The 22,862-nt window shown below is 44.6% G+C and overlaps 1 protein-coding gene and 1 pseudogene across 2 annotated transcripts in view; both read left to right on the top strand.

Annotated features, from left to right (window-relative positions):
• Positions 1–22,862, top strand: part of LOC308611089 (centrosomal protein of 78 kDa-like) — a 727,725-nt pseudogene that overhangs the window by 428,416 nt on the left and 276,447 nt on the right. The gene's annotated exons all lie outside the window — the stretch shown is intronic.
• LOC308611081 (forkhead-associated domain-containing protein 1-like) overlaps positions 1–22,862 on the top strand; it is a gene marked incomplete at its 3' end in the record, with an annotated part of 87,922 nt that overhangs the window by 7,076 nt on the left and 57,984 nt on the right. The window contains exon 2 of the mRNA XM_081260010.1: positions 12,994–13,200. Within this exon, the coding sequence (XP_081116136.1) occupies positions 12,994–13,200 (207 nt within the window). The remainder of the gene's footprint in view (positions 1–12,993; positions 13,201–22,862) is intronic.

The following is a 22,862-nucleotide window of genomic DNA, read 5'->3' as shown; positions in this document are numbered from 1 at the left end:
GTTCTGCTTTCTGTCTCTATGACCTTGGCTACTCTGGGTATCTCATATAAGTAGAATCATAACAGTATTTGTCTTTTCATGACTGGCTTCTTTCACTGAGTATAATATCCTTTCACTGAGTATAATGTCCATGTTCATCCATGCTGTAGCATGTGTCCGAATTTCCTTCCTTTTTTAAGGCTGAATAATATTCCATTGTGTGGATTCACCACATTTTGTTTATTCATTCATCTACTGATGGACACTTGGGTTGTTTCCACCTTTTGGCTGTTGCAAACAATGCTATGAACATGGGTGTATAAATATCTCTTCAAGGCCCTGCTTTCAGTTCTTTGGGATATATACCCAAAAGTAGACTTGCTGGATCATATGATAATTTTATTTTTAATTGTTTGAGGAACTGCCATGCTGTTTTCCATAGTGGCTGCACCAAGTTACATTCTCACAACAGGGCACAAGGGTTCCACTTTCCCTGCGTCCTCACCAACACTTGTGATTTCCCTTTTTTTTTATACTAGCCATTCTGATGGATGTGAGATGAAAGAAAGATCATAATCTTTTGAATAGCATACATAATACAAACAGCTACAGCATACATTTATGGACTACTTACTGCATCTCACATGGCTTTATACATCATCTATGTATGTTCTGTATTTATAGAATTATATCCACAGAACAAATCCTGTGCGGGTGAGAACTACTATTATCATTATTATCCTCATTTGATGACATGGACATGGGACTCAGAAAGGTTAAGGAACTGGCCCAAATCACACAGCTAGTCGGGGGAGGTGGGGCTGAGTTTCAGACTGAGCTGACTCAAGCTTCTAAAAACAGAAGCTTCACTTTTTTTTTTTTTTTTTTTTTTTTTTGCGTTACGGGGGCCTCTCACTGTTGTGGCCTCTCCCGTTGCGGAGCACAGGCTCCAGACGCGCAGGCTCAGCGGCCATGGCTCACGGGCCCAGCTGCTCCGCAGCATGTGGGATCTTCCTGGACCGGGGCACGAACCCGTGTCCCCTGCATCGGCAGGCGGACTCTCAACCACTGCGCCACCAGGGAAGCCCCAAAGCTTCACTTTTTGAGTGTAAATTTAGCTTAGGGAACATCTAATATCTAAATTGGAAATTCTCAGTTAACTGAGATAACAAGATAATTGACTAAGCTAGGGAAATTCCACCCTGTGGAATCGAGAATGGGGGTTGTCAGTGAAATGTGAGATGAATGTTCTTGTGATCCTCATTCATGCCACAGACTGAGGTGGTGCCATCTAGGGGGGGATTTGGGTAAAGAGGAAACGTTGACCTGGTGCTTTCCCAGGAAGAGGAGCATTGGGGCTGTTAAGTGGGGGCCCAGCAAGAAACACCACTTATCTCTCCAATCCAGCCAGAGTAAGTTCTCTGCTTATAAGGACTGGTGGAGTTCAATTAGTCCCACCTGGATAACCCAGGATAGTCTCCCACTTTTTAAAAAATTTTTAAAAAGTTTTTGGCTAGGTTTGGTCTTCGTTGCTGAGCACAGGCTTTCTCTAGTTGCAGCGAGCGAGGGTTACTCTTTGTTGCGGTGCACGGGCTTCTCATTGCAGTGGCTTCTCTTGTTGTGGAGCACGGGCTCTAGGCACGCGGATTCAGTAGCTGTGGCACGTGGGCTCAGTAGTTGTGGCTCGTGGGCTCTGGAGCGCAGGCTCGGTAGTTGTGGCACACGGGCTTCGTTGCTCCATGGCATGTGGGATCTTCCCGGACCAGGGCTCGAACCCGTGTCCCCTGCATTGGCAGGCGGATTCTTGACCACTGCAACACCAGGGAAGTCCTTAGTCTCCCTCTTTTAAGAGCACTGATTAGTAACCTTGACATCGGCACAGTCCCTTTGGCCACCTCATGGAGCATATTCCCAGGTTCTGAGGATCAGGGCATGGGCATCTTTGGGAGACCATTCTGCCCACCACATTAATACTACCACCTGACTGGACCGTTGCTTTGGGACTGGTCTGAGAGCTTTCTGGAAGAATCAGTAGGATCAATGCCACAGGCCATGGAGAAAGATGGCTGGATGAGCTGGCAGGTGATAATCCCGTTACCAAGAGGGCAGGAAGCAGGACTGGTTGAGTGAGCACCTCAACATCCCGGAAGCAGCCAGGCAGTTTGGGGCCTGGAGATGAACCAGGGGTTGGAAATACACACCTGCGAATCCAGGGGGTGGCACAGTGGCCCCAGCCCATGGACAGAGTGTGGAGGAAATGGACATCTGCAGGGAGAGGAGCCCGGCGTGGAGACCTGGAAGCAGTCAGAGAGGTGAGGGAGCCAGAGAGCTGCTGCCAGGCTGAGGGTATTCATCACAGAGACAGCTTGCTTTGTGCCAGGTACTGTTCTGAGCACTCTCGAGTGTATTAACTCATTTCATCCTTAGGAGGTTAATGTTGTTTGCCCCACTTTACAGATGAGGGCGTTGAGGCACAGATAGGCTGAGTATCCTGCCTGAGGTCACAGAGGGAGGCTGGGGCACTGGGCACCACGCTCGGGCAGTCTGATTTCAGGACCAGCCTCTCCTGAGGCCTTGCCGGTCCACAGGGCTCTCCCGGGGAGACCGGGGAGGAAGGATCCAGCTGACGGGGAAGCAGAGAAGCTTCTTCTTTCCTTCCAATCCCAGACCTGTCATCTTACCAGCGCCTGGCCGTTTCCTCATATCCTTATTCTTTTGAAAACCCCATTTTTTTTTTTACTATTTCTGCACTACATCCCTTTCTGGAGGCAGTGGGGGGATGGGGCTGGGGGATGGGATAGCCTAGAACCAAAAGGTTAAAAGAAATAGATAAAACACACACACACACACACACACAAACACACACACACAAGTTAATTTCAAAAATGTTATCCCACTCCTTAGAACATGTCACCAAGGAGTACCTTTTGTCAATCCTACGAAGCCCAGCTTATCAAACTCATTTTTGCTGCTCAGGGAGCAACCAAAGAGAAGCAAAGAACCGTGCCCCAGGCTGCACAGCTGGAAGGTAGCAGAGGTGGGACTTGAACTCAAGGCTTTCTAACTCCAGAGCCCATCCTCTTGCTCATAATAGAGAACATTTCCCATTTGCCCTATGTTCTCTTCTAAGTGCTTTAGTATGTATTATATCATTTATACGTCACCAGTAGCTTATAAGACTGTCCTTTTGTTACCTTACAGATGAGGAAGCTGAGGTATCACTTGCCCAAGGTCACCCTGCTAGGAAGTAGGAGAGCTGGACTCGAGCCCAGTCTAATAACCACCACGTTGCCCTGCTCCCCCAACCCCTGAACCATCAGGCCACGTGCCTCTCTCTGAAAACTGTGTCTCATGTCACAGGGAGGCCGAGAGCCCGAGGAGGCCCCCGAGGGCAATGGCAGTGGGTTGAGGACCCAGCGGGAGAGGACCCTCTTGAAGCCATTTGACAATAAAGGAAAGGAAGGGGGAAGGGGCGGCGTTTCCAGGCCGAGGGGGTGGTGAGCACGTTCACAGGTTAGACGGAAGTTACACTGTCAAGGTGAGGATGCAGAAGAGGAGATGGTTGAGGAGAGGGACCAGACCAGGGTGGGATGAAGGCAGGACCACCCGGAAGCCCTTGGCAGCTAAGAGAAGCCTTGAAGGTCCCATCTAGGAGCTTCTCCAAGCCTGGGAAGTCCAGGTCCTGGCAGGGAGCTGAAGGCACATTCACAGGGGTGTGGAGTGATGGAGGGGAGTTTCCTGAAGGGACTCCATAGGGAGTGGGCAGGGCTCAGAGAAACCACAAAGGATAGTGCAGGGCCCAGAGCTAGTATGAGTGAGGACTGTTCCCACCCCCAGAGCTGAGGGGTGAGGGGCAGGGGCATTTCCTGGGACCTGGAGACCCCGAGGGCTGGGTAGAGTCCTCTGAGGGAAGCTGTGTGGCCCCAGAGAATGGAAGCCAGGGGAGTAAGTACCCCAAGCTCTCTCCCTGCTCTGATCTCTAACCCCCCCATTGGCCAAACCCAACCAGAAACCAGACACAAGGAGCCCATCAGCCCATGGATGTAGCCGCACAGGTGGGCCTGCTGGGCAGAGGGCGCCGTGTAAAGGGATGGAGGAGGGTCGAGAGAAGCAGACGGAGGATGCAGGCAGGTGCAGGAGGTGAAGACCTAGGAGGCTGTTGTCAAAGTAGAATGAAAAGCCTGAGAGCAGGGACCTGCTGGCTGTGGGGCCCAAAGGGCACTGGGCCAGCCTCAGGACAGAAGTGTGAGGGTGGCAGGAGGGTTTGGGGGCCGGGATGGGCTTGAAGGAGCTGGTGAGCTTGAACAGGGCCCAGGCTGGTTGAGCATAGGGCATTACCCCTAGGGAGCAAACAGGGAGCAAAGGCTACGTGACTCAAGGAGAGGACGAGACAGAGGATAAGGAAGGCCGGGAGTGGGAGGTTATGGTCTGAGATGGGGCTTCCCAGTGCCAGGTGATGCAAGGTTGAAACCTAGCTCCAAAGGACGGTTCCAGGTACACGTCGAACCTCAGCGACAATGTCAGTGAACCTCAGGGCAATGTCATAACTAAGTCAGCTTCCCGAGGAGGCTTCCTTAAAGCACAGGGGTCATCAGAGCAGATGGTCATTCTTAATAGAAATTGAAACGTCTCAATATTTTATGGACTCACTATATACTTTTTAAAGACATTTTCAATGCAGGAGCCTTAAAAAATGCACTTGTTTTGTATATTAGGTCCTGCCTGTCTCCTCTCTCATTATTAAATCACTCTCTACTCTGAAAATCACAGGGTACAAATCAAAGGTACAAATTTTGGAATTAGACTCGGGTTCAAACCCTGATATTGCCCTGGGCCAGCATCCTGATGTTGAGTGAGTCCCTTCATCTTAGCCATTTTTTAAATCGTGGTAAAATACCTATAAAGTTTACCGTCTTAACCACTTTTAAGTGTACAGATCAGTAGTTGTAAGTTATTCACATTGTTGTGCAACCAGCCTCAGAATTTTTCATCTTGCAAAACTGAAACTGTACCCATTAAACAACAATTCCCCGTTTCCCCTTCCCCAGCTCCTGGCAACCCCCGTTCTATTTTGTTTCTATGAGCTTGACTACTTTATGTACCTCACATAGTGGAATCATACAAAATTTGCTTTTTTGTGACACTTATTTCATATCATGTCCTCACGGTTCATCCATGTTGTAGCATGTGTCAGAATTTCCTTCCTCCTACACTGAATAATATTCCACTGTATGGATGGACCACATTTTGCTTATCCAATCATCGGTCAGTGGGCACTTGGGTGGCTTCCACCTTTTGGCAATTGTGAATAATGCTACTATAAACATGAGTGTACAAATAACTCTTTAAGTTCCTGTTTTCAATTCTTTGGGGTATATACCCGGAAGTGGACTTGCTGGATCATATGATAATTTTATCCTAAATTGTTTGAGAAGCCGCTCTACTGTTTTCCATATCAGCTGCACCATTTTACATTCTCAGCGGTACATAAGTGTTCCCCTACTCTACATCCTTGCCAACACTTGTTATTTTCTGTTGCTGTTTGTTTGTTTTTGATAGTAGCCATCCTAATGGGTATGAGGTGGTATCTCACTGTGGTTTTGATTTGAATTTCCCTAATGACTAGTAATGTTGAGCATCTTTTTATATGCTTGTTGGACATTTATATATCTTCTTTGGAGAAATGTCTATTCCAGTTCTATGCCCATATTTGATCAAGTTATTTGGGGGTTCTTTTTTGTTGTTGTTGTTGAGTTATAGTTCTCTATATATTCTTCATATTAACCCTTTTTCAGATTTGTGATTTGCAACTATTTTCTCCCATTCTCTAGATGGCCTTTCACCCTGTTTATTGTGTCCTTTGATTCACAGAAGTTTTAATTTTTGATATAGTTGAATTTATCTATTTTTACTTTTGCTGCCTATGCTTTTGGTATCATATCCAAAAATGCATTGCCAAATCCAATGTCATAAAGCTTTCCTCCTGTGCTTTCCTCTAAAAGTTTTATAGTTTTAGACTATGTTTAAGTCTTTGATCCACTTTGAGTTAATTTTTATACATGGTGTAAGGTAAGAGTTCAACTTAATTCTTTTGCAGTCTTTCCCAGCATCATTTGTTGAAAATACTGTTCTTTCCCCATTGAATAATCTTGGCACCCTTGTCAAAAATCATTGGACCATATATGCAAACTTTTATTTCTGTGCTCTCTATTCTATTCTATTGGCCTATGTGCCTGACCTTATGTCAGTATCACACTGTTTTGATTACTGTACCTTTGTATGCAGTAAGTTTTGAAATCAGGAAGTGTGAGACCTCCAACTTTGCTTTTCTTTCTCAAGATTATTTTGGCTATTTGGGGTCCACTGAGATTCCATATGAATTTTAGGATGGATTTTTCTATTTCTGCAAAAACTGCTGTTGGGATTTTGAATCTGTAGATCCTGCTGTGTAGTAATGACATCTTAACAATATTAAGTCTTCCAACCCACGAATACAGGGTGTCTTTCCATTTATTTGTGTCTTTAATTTCTTTCAGCAGCACTTTGTAGTTTTCAGTGTACACATCTTTTACCACCTTGGTTAAATTTATCCCAAAATATGTTATTCATTTTGATGCTATTGTAAATGAAATTATTTTCTTAACTTCCTTTTCAGATTGTTCATTGTGAGCATATAGAAACACAACTGATGTTTGTGTGTTGATTTTGTGTCCTACGATTTTGCTAGTGAATGGTATTTTTTAGTTCTAAGAGGGTTGTGGTTTTTCATAGACTCTTTAGGATTTTGTACATGTAAGATCATGTTGCCTGTGAACAGAGATAATTTGACTTCTTCCTTTCGAATTTGGATGTCTTTATTTCTTTTTCTTGCCTAATTGCTCTGGCTATGACTTCCAGTACTTTGTTGAATAGAAGTGGCAAAAGCAGGTATCCTTATCTTATTCTTGAAATTAGAGGAAAAGCTTTCAGTCTTTCACCTTTGAGTATGATGCTACCTGTGGGCCTTTCATATTTGACCTTTATTACGTTGAGGTAATTTCCCTCTATTCCCTGTTTGTTGAGTGCTTTTATCATGAAAGAGTGTTGCATTTTGTCAAATGCTTTTTGTACGTCCTTCGAGATGATCATTTTTTTCCTTCTTTCTGTTAATGTGATGTATTACGTGGATTAATTTTCATATGTTGAACCATCAGGTCTGCATTCCAAGAATAAATGCCACTTGGTCATAGTGTATGATCCTTTTACTGTGCTGTTGCATTCGGTTTCCTCCTGTTTGGTTGAGGACTGTGGTGTCGGTGTTCATAAGAGATATTGGTCTGTGGTTGTCCTGTCGTGTCCTTGTCTGGGTTTGGGATCAAGGTAATGCTGTCCTCTCACTTCACCTGTTGAGTCTCAGCTTCTTCATCTCTAAGATGGAGATAACAATAGAGTCCCTGTTTAGGGCTGTCATGCAGATTAAATGATAAAAATGCACACAAAATGCTTCAGCAGGGCCCAGTTCACAGGAAGCCCTCAAAATATGTGAGAGGACGATAAGGATAATAATAAAAATAATAATGAATAAATAACAGTTCATCTCATAGTGGGACAGCTCAGTAGGCTGGGGCTTATAGACTCAGTCTGTATTAGCAGCAGGGCGTCTGTCCAGGAGCAGCATTTAGCAATTTTCCAAGTAAAGGGAGCGAGTGATATTATAGGGCCGAACTAGGAAGCTGTCTCCTGGCCTAACATGTGGTAGAGGCTCACCCAAATTTGTGGAGTCATTGAAAACTTCCTGCTTGCTTTGATGTCTTAATAATGGTCTGACAGTTTTTGAGGAACTGAACGCAGTGAAGCCTGGCAAGAGACAAACAAAATGTCACAGACAGAATTTCTCTCATTCATGGGTTATCAAAGGTTCAAAGGACACAAAGATCAATGGCAATGGTGATGAAGATGATGTGGGTGACATTTTCCAAAGAGCTAATGTGTTTTCATTTTTTTTAATACTTTATTTTTTTGAACAGTTTTAGGTTTACAGGAATTTTAGCAGAGAATACAGAGAGTTCCCATATATCCACCCCTCCAATACACACAGTTTCCCCTATTATTAACCTCATGCATTAGTGCGGTACATTTGTTACAACTGATGAACCAATATTGATATGCTATTATTAACTAAGTCCATAGGTTACATTAGGGTTCACTCTTTGCGTTGTACGTTCTTTCGTTTTGACAAATGTATAGTGACAAGTATCCACCATTACAGTATCATAAAAAATATTTTCACTGCCCTGAAATCCCCTGTGCCCCTCGTCTTCATCCTGAGCCCCAGAGCCCCTGTGCCCCTGGCAAGCACTGATCTTTTACTCTCCTTATAGTTTTACTTTTTCCAGAATTTCATACAGTTGGAATCATACGGTATGTAACCTTTTCAGACTAGGTTTTTTCACTAAGAAATATGCATTTAAGATTCCTCCATGTCTTTTTTGTTATTTGATAACTCGTTTATTTTTATCCCTAGTATTTCATTGTATGGATGTACCACAATTTGTCTATCCATTTACCTTTTAAAGGACATCTTGGTTGCTTCCAGTTTTGGGCAGTTATGAATAAAGATGCTGTAAGCATGTATCCAAAATAAATGAGTCTTCATGGATATAGAGAACAGACTGTGGTTGCCAAGGGGGAGGGGGTTGAGGGAGAGATGGAGTGGGGGGTTGAGGTTAGCAGATGTGAGCTGTTACATCCAGGATGCAGAAACAACAAGGTCCTACTGTATAGCACAGGGAACTATATTCAATATCCTGTGATAAACCATAATGGAAAAGAATATTTTAAAAAGAATGTATATATATGTATAACTGAATCACTTTGCTGTACAGCAGAAATTAATACAACATTGTAAATCGACTACATTTCAATAAAATAAATAAATAAACAATATAAATGAGTCTTAAAAATCAACAGTAAGAAACCAAACAACCCAACTTAAAAATGGGCAAAAGAGCTCAACAGACACCTCACCAAAGAAAATCTACAGATGTCAAATAAGCATATGAAAAGATGTTAAACATCATATATCATTAAGGAATTTCAAATAAACATGAAATATCTCTTCATTTATTTAGACTACTTTGATTTCTTTCATCAACATTTTGTAGTTTTCTTCATATACCTCTTCACATAGCTAAGTATTTTGTGAGATTTATTCCTAGGTAATTCATTTTTTTTTTGGTGCTAATGTAAATGATGTTGTGTTTTTAATTTCATATTCCACTTGTTCATTGTTGGTATATAGGAAAGCAATTGACTTTTGTATATTAATCATGTATTCTGCCACCTGGGTACAATTGCTCATTAGTTCCAGGAGGGCTTTCTGTCGGTTCTTTGGGATTTTCTGCATAGACAATCATGCCATCTGCAAAATGGGCAAAAGATCTGAACAAACACCTCACCAAAGAAGATTTCTTTTTCCTTCCCAATCTATCTTTTATTCTCTTTTCTTGCCTTGTTGCATTAGCTAGGACATACAGTACAATGTTGAAAATGAGTGGTGAAAGGGGACATCTTCACCTTATTCCTGATCTTAATTGGAAAGTTTCTAGTTTCTCACCATTAAATATGACGTTAGCTTTAGGGTTTTTATAGATGTACTTTATCAGGTTGAGGAAGTTCCCCTCCATCCCTAATTTGCCAAGAGTTGTTGTGGTGGTTTGGTGGTTTGTTAGTTTATCATGGATGGTGTTTAATTTTGTCAAATGCTCTTTTTGCATCTACTGTTATGATAATGCGATTTCTCTTCTCTACGCTGTTGATGTGATGGATTACATTAATTGATTTCCAAATGTTGAACCAGCCTTGCATACCTGGAATAAATCCCACTTGACTGTGGTGTAGAAGTCTTTTTATACATCACTGGATTCAATTTGCTAATATTTTGTTGAGGATTTTGCATCTATGTTCATGGGAGGTATTGGTCTGCAATTTTCCTGTTTTGCAATATCTTTATCTGGTTTTGCTATTAGAATAAGCTTGGCCTCACAGAATGAGCTGGGAAGTGTTCTCTCTTCTTCTATTTTCTGGAAGAGATTATTTAGAACTGATATCATTCTTTCCTTAATGTTTGATAGAATTGACCAGTGAACCCATCCAGGCCTGGTGCTTTCCATTTTGGAAGGTTATTCATTATTGATTCAAATTCTTTACTAGATATGAGTCTATTCAGAGTATTTATTTCTCCTTGTGTGAGTTTCAGTAGATTGTGTCTTTCAAGGAAATGGTCCACTTCATTAACTTATAAAATCTGTGGGCATAGAATTATTCATAATATTCCTTTATTATCCCTTCAGTGTCCATGAGATCAGTAGTGATGCCATCGCTTTCATTTCTGATTTGAGTAATTTGTATCTTCTCTCTTTTTTTCTTGGTTATCCTGCTAGAGGTTTGTCAATTTTATTGATCTTTACAAAAAAACAAACAAACAAACAGCTCTTTATTTTGCTGACTTTTCTCTATTGTTTTCCTGCTTTTTATTTCATTCATTGCTTCTTTTCTTGTGCTTGTGGTAGGCTTATATTGCTCTTCTTTCTCTAGTTTCATAAGGTGGAAGCTTAGATCTTTTCAAATGTATGCCTTCAATGCCATAAACTTCCCTCCAAGCACTGCTTTCACTGCATCTTGCAAATTTTCATAGGTTGTATTTTCATTTTCATTTAGCTCAAGATAAATTTTTATTTCCCATGAGACTCCCTCCTTGACCCATCTGTTATTTAGAGGTGTGTTGTTTAATCTCCAAATATTTGGGGATTTTCCAGCTGTCTTTCTGGTATTGGTTTCTAGCCTAATTCCATTGTGTTCTGAAAACGTACTTTGCATAATTTCTATCCTTTTACATTTGTTGAGGTATATTTTGTGGCCTGGAATGTGGTCTGCTTCATGAATGTTCCATGGGAGCTTGAGAAGGATGTGTGTTTTGTTGCTGTGGGATGAAGCTGTGTGGTTGCCAGTTAGATCCAGATGATGGTAGTGCTGTTCAGTTCAACTTCATTCTTCCTAATTTTCTGCCTGGTGGGTCTGCCCATCACTGACAGAGGGCTGTTGAGGTCTCCAGCTACCATGATGGATTCATCTGCTTCTCCTTGCAGTTCTATCAGTTTTTGCCTTCCATACTTTGATGCTCTATTGTTGGGTACATACAGTGAAGGACTGTTATGTCTGCTTGGAGAATCGACCCCTTTATCACTATGTATCGCCTCTCTTTATCCCTGATAACTTTCCTTCCTCCGAAGTTGGCTCTGCCTGAAATTAATAGAGCTACTCCTGCTTTCTTCTTGTGTTTCAGTATTTTAAGTGCCAAAGTGTTTGGTAGGAATTTGAAAAGTGGGTAAAGGCACAGTCATTTGAATCAGGCAAACCTGGGAACAAGCCAAGCGAGTCAAAGTGGCTGACTGTGGGCACACTTAATCGTTCTATGCCTCAGTTTCCTCATCTAAGAAATGAGTAACTATCGGACCTACTGTACAGCACAGGGAGCTATATTCAATATCTTGCAGTAACCTGTGATGGAAAAGAATCTGAAAAAGAATAGATATTATATATATGTATAAGTGAATCACTTTGCTGTACACCTGAAACTAACACAACATTGTAAATCAACTAGACTTCAATAAAAAATTAAATTTTTTTGAAATGAGGAAGTATCCCTTTGAATTATTGTGAAGATGAAACGGGATAATGCAGTAAAGCACTTAGCAAATTTCCTGGCATTTGTGTAATTACACATAATGTGTCATTAATATATTCTACTAATATATGCAGTTATATTATTATCTATTCATATACTATAAGCTATTATTAATATAAGCTATAGGTTATAATTATATTGTGGGACATTAGTATAGATTTCTAAGTCCAAGTACTCTCTATGAAATTTGGGTGAGGCACTCTGAGAAGAGTGACTTAGAAAATATTTGCAAAGTCTCAGGCTGGAGTGGATGGCTCATAGGCAGTGTCCTGAGAAGACACAGGACTTCGCACGTGCCCTGCAGCCCATAGTCCAGGGCGCCGGGGCCAGGTGGGGATGTGATATTTCCTCCTTGGTGCCGAGTTTTGCTCATTCTTCTTATTAAAGTGGTTACACAGGAGGTTTCTGAGGCCACTGACAAATCACTGTCTGGGGTCTCTCTCTTTTGAGGGAAATGTGGTCACACCAGGGCCCCTATTGAAAAATAGATCATCTTTGGTTAGATAAATTCTGATTAGCTTTTAAGAAGCAACAGTAATAATTAAGCACATGGGAAAAACCTTCATTGTACACCAAGGCTTTTAAAAGGTAGTTATAAAACTATGTTTTGTGGTGTGAGCTCAATTGTGTTTAAACTTTTTAAAAAGATTGTAAGCATAGAGAAAAGACTGGAAGGATGTGAACCACCGTGTTCTCGGTGCCTGCCTCTGGGGGACGGGAGTCTAAGTGATTTTAATGTCTTCTTTGTGTTTTTCTCTAGTTCTCATTTTCTGCATTATTAGAAAAAACATGTTATTTTAAAAATGAATAGAACAAACAACAATTATTACAAAACCTCCCCTGAACTTTAACACTTGCAGTAAATGGACAGTTGTCACTTGCCAACTGACCTTTCTGGTTTGTGTTGGGCCATTTCTGCTGTCTTGCCACTCGGGACAACCAAAAGGATCCTTGCATGGGATCAGAGAACTATCAAGTGGCCAATTCCTGGCCAATTCCCCCCGAGTTCCCTCTTGCCTCTGTGTTGCCTGACGCCCTACCCCAAAACTGGGCATCTATTCTGGGTCTGCTGTCAGGGTCTGGTGACCCTCCACTCACTAGCTGTGTGGCCTTAGGCAAGTCACTTAACCTCTCTGACCCTCAGCATCCTCCTCTTAAAATGAGGATTGCAGTGACTGTCCAGCCAGATGAAGTGGTTAGCACATTGGGGCCCCCAGTGTCAGTGGCACTAGTTATTCCTTGTTATTCCTGTTATTGCTGGCTCTGACTGTCCCCCTTCTGCATTTCAGTCTGCAGACGTCGACAACCATCACGCACTCATTGAATATAATGAGGCCGAAAGCAGCTTTGTTCTCCACGACTTCAATTCCTGCAACGGCACGTTCGTCAATGAGTGCCACATTCAGAACGTGGCTGTGAAGCTCCTACCCGGAGACATCCTGAGGTTTGGGTCCAGAGGGCTGACCTACGAACTGGTCATCGAAAACCCAGCCTCGGTGAGTCCAGGCCCCTGCGGGGGTGGGGTGGGGTGGGGTGCAGAGGTGCCGTGTTGTGCCACCTTCCGTGCAGCCTAGGGCTCGGGTACGGCCACAGGTGGAGTTCGTCTGGAGCGCGTCACTCTTGCTTTCGCGATTCTGCGAAGTTCAGCCCCATCGCGTGGGTGCCCGGGGAGAGCGAGTCCTCGCGCCCTCTTCTGGGCATTTCGTGGAATTACATGCAAGGGTTGCCTAGCGACCAGCCCGGAGCGAGAGCGTTTTCCTGAAAAGTGAAGCTTGGCGAGGGGAGGTGGAAAGCAAGTGTGTGCTTCTGAAGATGCAGAGATGGATGCTTCCTTTTTAGGCAGATCAGTGCTCTGCAACTTCCTAGCTTTGTGACCTCGGCCAGGCTTCTCTGTATGCCTGGGTCTGGGTCTTCTTAGCGGTGCAGGGCGTTGAGAGAGTATCTATGTATAAAAAGTCAAAGTCTCTGGCCAGAGTAGACGCTCAAGGCCTGCCAGCTGTTATCACACCGGATCAGAAATGTTCCCGGGATCAGGACCTAAAGTATGGCCCCAGGTTAAGCGGAACGTAACCCAAAATTCGCCCAGCAAAGCTCAGTGACAAGAAGTATCTGGTTCAGTAGGGAGGCAGGATGGGGGCTGGTTAGCAACACAGTCCTGGGTCAGAACCCCAGCTCTGCCACTGGCCTACTCGGTGCGCTCTTGCACAAACCATTGGACCCCTCGGAACCTCGGTTTCCTCATCTACAAAATGGGGCCAACGACAGCAATGACCTTGCAGGCTTATCTCGAGGGCTAAATGAGATGGTTATCATTGTAAAGCTCCCAGAATAATGCCCATTCGTGGTGAGCACACAATTAATACCTGTCGTGTGTGTCCCAGAGAGACGGCGTGTTAACCTCACTCGCCAGCACCAAGAACCCTGCATGGACTGAGACCTCCGAGGCTTAAAGTCCTTTCTGGGACGAGGCTGGGTATAAATAAATAAAGTTTAGAGAATCTAGACAGAATCCTGGGGTGTGGGTCCACTAGGCAGCCTTAAATACTCACTCAGAGAAGATGAGCACCGTCCCTCAGGCTGCAGGGCCCGTGACACCGTATCCACCATGTTTGGCTTTGAAAACCTGGGACAGTTTTCTCCTGCTGCTTCTCAGCCCCCTTTTCCTCCTTGGACCAACATTAAAGTTTGCTCACTTGTGGGATGCCCTGGGATCCACTGGCCGCCCTGAGGAGGGGCTCCTGACATAGAAGGTGTTGACCTGATCAGGGGTTCTCAACATGGGTTCTAAGGATCCCTCTCGTCACAAGCACGTGGGGAGCAGACCAACAGTGCAGATCTGGGCTTCACCCCAGGCCCGAGGACTCATACTTAGGATTCCCAGATGAAATACAGGACACCCAGTTAAATCTGAATTTCAGATAAGCAACAAATAATTGTTATGTACAGGTGTGGCCCAACTATTGCAAGGAACCACATATGCTAAAAAAATTATTTGGTGTTTATCTGAAATTCAGATTTAACGGACACCCTATAGTTTATTATATATTGATTTATTCATTTCTTTATTTATGCGAAATCTGGCAACCATACACATCCTCCCTGGGAGTAGGGCCTGGGAATATGCATTCTCACAAGCTCCCTGATGATTCTGATGCACCGCCAATAGGAGGGAAACCGAAATTTAGAATCATTTGTATGGAACACTTACAGAATTTTTTAGGGATCAAAGAAAAGGGGATTTCACACTCCCAAGCCTGAAAATCCAAGTTCATGAAGTTTGATTCAATGTGCCCCAACATGTCTGATTCCAAGAATTTTTCAGGAATGTTCAGTCAAATTACAGGTTCCCAGGCCCCCTCCCTGGGAAATTCTGACTTTGTGGCCTGCCCATGGGGAGAAGAAGAGGGGGAGCAGCAAACAATATCTGCATTTTTTTCTTCTTTTTTCCTACAAAGATATTTATTGAACTATTATTTATAGGGGCATAAAATTTGAAACCTAAATTTCCATCCAAAGGGGGCATTGTTTAATAAATTATATTGTTTAATATATTCTAAGGAGTTTAATATATTATAAGGAGTTCGTTATATATGGAATACTCTTCTGCCTTTTTAAAACACAGCTTTATTAAGATATAATTGACATGCAATAAACAGCACATGTTTAAAGTCTGTAAGTGGATGGGCTTTGACATATGGGTACACCTGTGAAACCATAGCCACAATCAAGACAGTGAACAGCTCCTTCATCCTCCAAAGTTTCCTCCGGATCACAGCATGTGTTTGTTTGCTTGCTTGCTCTTAACAGCTTCACTGAAGTACAATTTACATAACAGAAACTTCACCCATTTTGTGTCCAATTCAATCAATTTGAATATATTGATGGAGTTGTGCAGCCATCACCACAACCTGCTCTCAGAACATTTTCCTCCATTTCTATCACCCCAAACCTCGGAGAAACCTTGGAGGTATTTCATTTTGGGGTTTGTTTTTAACTTTTAATTTTCAAAATTATGGTAAAATACACATAAAATTTACCATCTTAACCATGTTTCAGTGTACAGTTCACAGTGGCATTAAATCTATTCACACTGTTGTGCAGCCATCACCCCCATCCATCTTCAGAACTTTGTTCATCTTCCCAAACTGAAACTCTATGCCCATCACATCAAACCCCCTGCTTCCTTCCTCCCCTCCCACCATGCATTCTGTGTCTGTGAATTGGACTATTCTAGGTTCCTCATATAAATGGTATCTTACATTGTTTGTCCTTTTGTGACCATCTTATTTCACTTAGTATGATATCCTCATGGTTCATTCCAGTTGAATATTTCATTGTATGGATTCACCACATTTTGTTTACCTGTTCATCCATCCATGGCCACTTGGGTTGCTTCCATCTTTTGGCCATTTTGAGTGAGTTTGTTATGCACACGGGTGTACAACTATGGAATGGGGACTTTATTTTACAAGGTACTTCTTATATAATTGTGGGAAAAAGTGATGACGACCTCTAACCTTGAGTAGATAAGACGGAAGAAGATGCTTTGTAAGAAGAGAAACCAGGAGAGCAGCAGGAGGAATCACTGACGTGAACAGCACTGTGCTAAGCAATTCACCTGCTCTCCCTTATTTCACGCTCATAGCAACCTATGAGATGGGTTCTCCCATGATCCCCATTTGACAGACAAGGAATCCGAAACTTAGAGAGGTTAAGTAATTTCCCCAGGGCCACACAGCTAGTCAGTGCAAATTAAACACTATCCCCACTTGCGGAAAAAGGAGGGGAGGAAACCATTTAGTCTGATGCTAGCTGGAGCAGTAGCCTTGACTGGTTTTCACACCGAGGAAAGCATACTCTCACGGTCACTCGAATATGCACGGATTTTTTCAATTCTTATTCCTACACGCACTTGCACCTTGCTTCATTCCTCAGTTGACTGCAGGCAGCTGCACAAGTGTTCCCCTGGCCTGTGCCCAGGGCACTTTGCAGGACTCTCCACAGCCCCATCTTCTCAAAAGTGCTCTCTGCCGGGGCGTCCCCAGCTTGAGGAGCTTCCATCCATGATGCTCATATTCATGGAGGGGTCCTTTGCAGCGTCCGTGTGAGGGCAGCCTGTGGACTGACTGACACCTTCCTACAAATTCCACTTCCTGATGACCCCAAGCTGCTGGCTATTTAAAAGAAGAGAAAGGAAGAGGGGAAAAGGGAGAGGTATTGAAGAGCATCTCTCATCAAATATTTTGAAGCCCAGTTTTTCTAAAAAATTCGTGGCCGTCTTGCTTCCGGCCTATTCTTGTTTCCAATTGATTTTGGGGTCCCTGGTGAGGGCGCTGTGTTTCCTCCTTGGATGGAGTTTCCACGGAGGACTGCCCTGATATCATACAGATTCAGTATGATGAGAACTGTTCTTCTCCCGACAAAGAGTTCCCAAATGAAAGCATTTATTTCAGGTTTTGTGGTGACCCTAACCAATAGAGGAGGGTGTGACGGCATTTTATTGGGGGAGGCGGGTGAGGTGCGGGGCGGTTAGGAATCCAGATGTGTTTGCAGATGTCTCAGTGGTTAGAGCACGTGCCCTGAGGTCAGGCTGACTCCAGCGCCGTCCCAGCCCTGCTCTTGACCGGCTTTTAAACTGGACGTGCACAAATCATCTACCTCTCAGGGCCTCGGTCCCCACTCCTGTAACAATAGTTCCTACCACCTTGAGTGACTGTGGTATTAAGTGGGCAAAGTGCGTAAATTGCTTAGTCCAGCGTCTGGCACCTAATAAGCACATGATAACCCTCAGCTTTAGAGTCAAGCAAACCAGCATGGAGCAGCCAAGATGCCTCCTTTGTAAGTGTCCTTATGGACAGGGAAACCTCCCAAGACCTGCCCCCGCTAGCAGATAAATACATTTGCAGATAAATTACCCATAGAATAACATACAAGATGGAAAAATATAAAGAAAAACTCTTGTTTGACAAAGTGCATTGGCAGCCAGGTTGTGCCCAGGACCATCCTTTTTTTTTTTTTGTGGTCGCGGGCCTCTCACTGTTGTGGCCTCTCCCGTTGCAGAGCACAGGCTCCGGACGTGCAGGCTCAGCGGCCATGGCTCACAGGCCCAGCCGCTCCGCGGCATGTGGGATCTTCCCGGACCGGGGCCCAAACCCGTGTCCCCTGCATCGGCAGGTGGACTCTCAACCACTGCGCCACCAGGGAAGCCCCCAGGACCATACTGTGTAAATTATAGCTCTCTCATCAAAGTATAACCTAGGGCTGCCATATTGCACAGCTCCAGGGTCACCATTCACAACGTAGTCCATGTGGATGGCGCCCACTGAAACTGTGCAGGACATAACCCGCAGGGCCATCTGCAATGCCCTGAAGCAACCGTTGATTAGTCCCATAGAGTCTTGGCACCAGGCGTGGGAAATTGAAGTCCCAGAGTCAGGTGTGCTGCCGTGTTGTGGGTTTTGTTGGTTGTTGCCTTTACTCGTGCTTTCTGAGCTCTGGGAAAGGAGGTGTGGAAACAAGCTGTGCTAGTCACAGTGGCGCCGTTCTTACAAGGCAGCTGAGTAAGGAAACCCACGTCACCCGTATGTATCAATCATGTCTTTCTCTGTTCTGAAATACGGCAAAACGGATGGAAATGGCCAGAATGAAAAAGGAAGCCAGGCGCCACAAATGACGTGCCGAGTTGTTCCATGAGGGGGTCGACAGCTCCTTGTCGGCAGCCCCCATCCCCATGACTGCCTGTGTCTGGCCTTCCCTGTAGCCTGCTCTGCCCTGTTCCCAGTCCAGCCAGACTCTCCCACGTGGCTCCTGGATACTGTCTTCTGTCCCTGCAATGTCCTGACGTCCTGTCTTGCGAGAAGAGCGCCCTCTGTCGGCCAATATTCCTTGCTGCTTTAATGGGGAAGCTCTGCAGAACACAATCGAGAAAGCAAGGCCTTTGGAGTTGGATGGACCCAAGTTGAAATGCCAGCTGCAACTGGCTTTACCTTTCTGAGCTTCAATTTCCAATTTCTGCCAAGGAGCTACTCATTAATCCCAGGTCCCCTTTCCCCCTTCAGTTGTTTTTATAGAGGTCCCTGGGACCACCCCTATCATGGCATAAACTGAGGCTCAGAGAGTTTCAGTGACTTCCCCAAGGTTAGGCATCAATCATATAGATCCAGAGGCAGGATTAAAAGCCGGCTCTCCTGAGTCCCTTGGAGCCTTTTCCTAGTAGCACGAAGCATCGTGGGGCCGTGAGAGCCGAGGCAGGTCCTTCACTGCCCAGCGGTTAAGGAAGGTCTTGCAATTCCCAGTCCAACCTGCAATTTCACACGCTGACAGGGGATGATTCATTATGTGAGTAAAAACGAAAGCCACTGATAATAGGAGAAACTGCATTTTCAGTTATCTGGCTTCCTTGCTTGTTTGGCTCCACTAACTTTTTTTTTGGCTACACCAATGCAGGATCTTAGTTCCTCAACCGGGGATCAAACCTGCACCCCCTGCATTGGAAGCGTGGAGTCTTAACCACTGGACGGCCAGGGAAGTCCCTGGCTCCACTAACTTTTTTTCTTTAATTATTTTATTTATTTTATTTATTTATTTTTGGCTGCGTTGGGTCTTCGTTGATGCGCGCGGGCTTTCTCTAGTTGCGGCGAGCGGGGGCTACCCTTCTTTGCAGTGCGCGAGTTTCTCTTTGCGGTGGCTTCTCTTGTTGCGGAGCATGGGCTCTAGGTGCGTGGGCTTCAGTAGTTGTGGCACGCGGGCTCAGTAGTTGTGGCTCGCGGGCTCTAGAGCACAGGCTCAGTAGTTGTGGCCCATGGGCTTAGTTGCTCCGCGGCATGTGGGATCTTCCTGGACCAGGGCTCGAATCCCTGTCCCCTGCATTGGCAGGCGGATTCTTAACCACTGAGCCCCCAGGGAAGTCTACCCACTAACTCTTTACCAGGGATATTGCTGCCGTTCCTGGACAAATTCAGTTGCGCCCTTTCTTCTCCTTTTTTGACGATGGTGATCACACCTGGTGGCTAATGTTTTATGCTCATTTATTATGGACCAGGACGTGTTCCCAGCATTTCACGTGCACTGTCTCACCCACTTCTCACAGACTAAGAAATGGCTGTTGGTATCCCTGTGTCTTACAGACAAGGCACAGAAATGACACACTCGTCAGGGTCCCAGAGACGGAGCAGAGCCGGGAGCCGCACCAGAGTCTGTGTGATGCCGGATCCCAAGGTCTTAACCTGAGGTCGGCACGTTATGGCCCAGGGCCAAGTGCGGTCCATCGCCTGTTTCCGTAAAGTTTCCTGGGAACACAGCCATCCCATTCATTTCAGTATTGCCTGTGTTGTCGGCTACAATGGCAGAGTAAGCTGGGCAGATCCTATGGCCCACAGGCTGGAAATGCTTACTGTCTGGCTCTACAGAAAACGTTGACCAGCCTCTGCCTGTAACACTATGCAGTCCTGCCTCTTTCATTTGACTTGGTTTCTAAAAGAAGAACTTAAAATAGAGGGGGGAGCTGGGGAGAAAGAACTCACTCAGATTGAGCCTTACTGTGTGCCAGGAAATGTGCTGGTTAATTGCTTAAGTTTACTGAGGAATAAGAAAAAACAGACAAGCTGGAAAACTAAATTTTGAACAGGCTTTTCAATACCTCTTTAAAAAAGAGCTGGAAATATGTGGTTCTAAATATACATACACATATATATGCATTTGCAAATATAGTAATAATATAATTACATTGACATGGATCTGATAAATGTACTAGACATTAACATATTATATATACAACAGATGCATATTATAAATTTTACCTGTTTCTTCAACTGGAAAGTTTTCTTTTAAAACTGTGGACTGTTGGGAATTCCCTGGTGGTCCAGTGGTTAGGACTCAGTGCTCTCAGTGCTCTCACTGCTGAGGGCCTGGGTTCAATTCCCGGTCAGGTAACTAAGATCCCACAAGTGCACAGCGAGGCCAAAAAACGAAATAAATGAAACTATGGAATGTCTTCCCTGAGTCACTTTTGAAGCAGAAATTTGGGGTTTGTAGTCTGAAGCCTGCTGTAGCTAGAGGACTATTTATCTATCTAAGTTTCTCTAAGCAGCGTTTTACTACTTGTCTTATGATTGATTCCTTGGTCTTAAATCATTCTTCTCTGGAGATGCTGCTTTACTTTTATAAGTTGAAAGGTAAACTTGGTGCATGATGACAGTCTGGTGGGTTTTATTTGAGCATGTCATAACCTTTAAAACAACTTTCACTCTGAGTACATAGTGATGCTTATGCTAAAGTCTCAGTAAGCATACTGTCCAGGAAATTTGATTGTTTGCAAGTGTCATAAAACCAACTAAAACTAGCCTAGGCAAAAAAAAAAAAAAAAAAAAAGCTCATGGAACTGAAAAGGCCAAAAGCTGCAGCTTAGGCCCAGCTGGATCCAGGCGCCCAAATCATGGTCAGGAATCTGACTCTTTCTTCCCTGTTAGCTTCCCAATCTCAGACAGACTCTTGCCTCACCTGTAGGAAAGTGGCCACCAGCAGCCCCAGCACCCTACAAAGTAGCAGTTCCAGGGATAGAGCCAGCATCTTCATTGACAGTGGCTTGGATCACGTGGCTTCCCCTGAACCAATCACTGAGGCCAGGGGCCAGGAATGCTCTGATTGGCCAGACCTGGGTTATGGTCTCACCCCTGGGGTGGAAGGGTCAGAGTTCTATGGACTCAGGATTGTCAGGGAAAGGGTGTCTTCCCTGCAAAAAAATTAAGGTGCACATCCAGAAGATGGAAGAAATGGATGCGGGGGAGGCAAAAACAAAGAAGATGTCCATGACATTAGGAAGCATTCCTATTGCCTAAGTGGAGCCTTCCTAACGGGATTTGCCACTAGGGATCTGGGGGGAGGAAAATGATGAATAATCCACTTTTCCATTGGAAAAGTCCCAGGCCAGTCTCCAAGGAAGCAGAGTTGCTCATTTCTCTCCTGTGGTGAACTGGTGTGATGAGAAGCTCAGAGTCTGGGCCTTAGTTGTCCATCCCCAAGAAGGGTGGTGTTTCCACGTTCCTGGGACCTCTGAATTGGGCCCGTTGTTGAGGAGGATGTGGCTTTACTGTACCGGGGGTTGAGAAGCCGGCAACTGAGTGAATGACCAGAGAGTATGGTGCCCTTCAGAACAAAGCCTCTTTCTGGTCAAGCTTTGTCATCTCCTACCTAACCTTGTAGGATTTCCTCTACCCTGTGCTCTTACAGGTCCCGTGGGGACTTACTTATGTGATGAGAACTCCTGAGGCTGGGTGTTTCATATCAAAGGCGATTTCCCGAGACCAGTGAAGTGGAGGGCACGGGGCAGCAGACAGCCTCAGGCTCGGCCTCTGCAGCAGAAACTCACACAAAAGGACCCCTGAGGCTGTGTTGTCACCAGATGTCTACAGGCGATGCAGATGACATCGGGGGAGGTGGAGACGGGATCGCGGGCTGAACCCTTAGCATCCTGCTGAGACAGAACCCAGACTCGGTCAGGAACCCGGCCGCGTCCTGCTTCCTCTGGCAGACCACACCCTTTGTTACCAAATCAGAACCACGTTGCTCCTTCTCTGAACTTAGTTGATGATCATTCATTCATTCATTCATTCCGTCTCTCTATCTGGCAAGACCGAATTGAAGCAGGCCAAGTCTAGGGGTAGCAAAAGCTATTTGCAAAAATCCGGCTGTTTTCTCATTAGATTCTATTTCCCATTTTATGGACTGACCAGGAAGCTGATTAGAACTTGAAAGGAAAGGAAAAACCGTAAGATTGAAGATTTACAAGAAAATGGGAAAATTAGATGGGCCAGATCTCCTTTAACACAGCTGGGAAAACCCCAAACGAATGGCTTTTCTGAACAGCTCAAAGGGACTTAATTCTTTTAAGTTCCAAAACCTAAAAATAATGTTTAACTTGGCGGTTCTGTGTTCTAAATGTATAACCCTGATTTCTCACACTGAAGCCCCGTACATGATTTACCCTTTTCTTGGGGACATAGAATTATTACCCGTCTCTGAGTTACGGTGACACCCCGGTAGCTGTTGAGATAAAGGCCATTTGTCCTGGCACCAAGTAGCACCCTCTCCTGGCTTCTGAGATCTACTGGCCATGTTTTCTAGTCTCCATTCTGTCTTTCCAGGTCCATGGCTCCTCCAT

Source organism: Mesoplodon bidens (assembly GCF_964165515.1).
Source record: "Mesoplodon bidens genome assembly, contig: HAP1_SCAFFOLD_157, whole genome shotgun sequence".
Classification (NCBI taxonomy): Eukaryota; Metazoa; Chordata; class Mammalia; order Artiodactyla; family Ziphiidae; genus Mesoplodon; species Mesoplodon bidens.
Note: the sequence above shows the minus strand (reverse complement) of the source record. Positions and strands in the feature narration are given on the sequence as shown.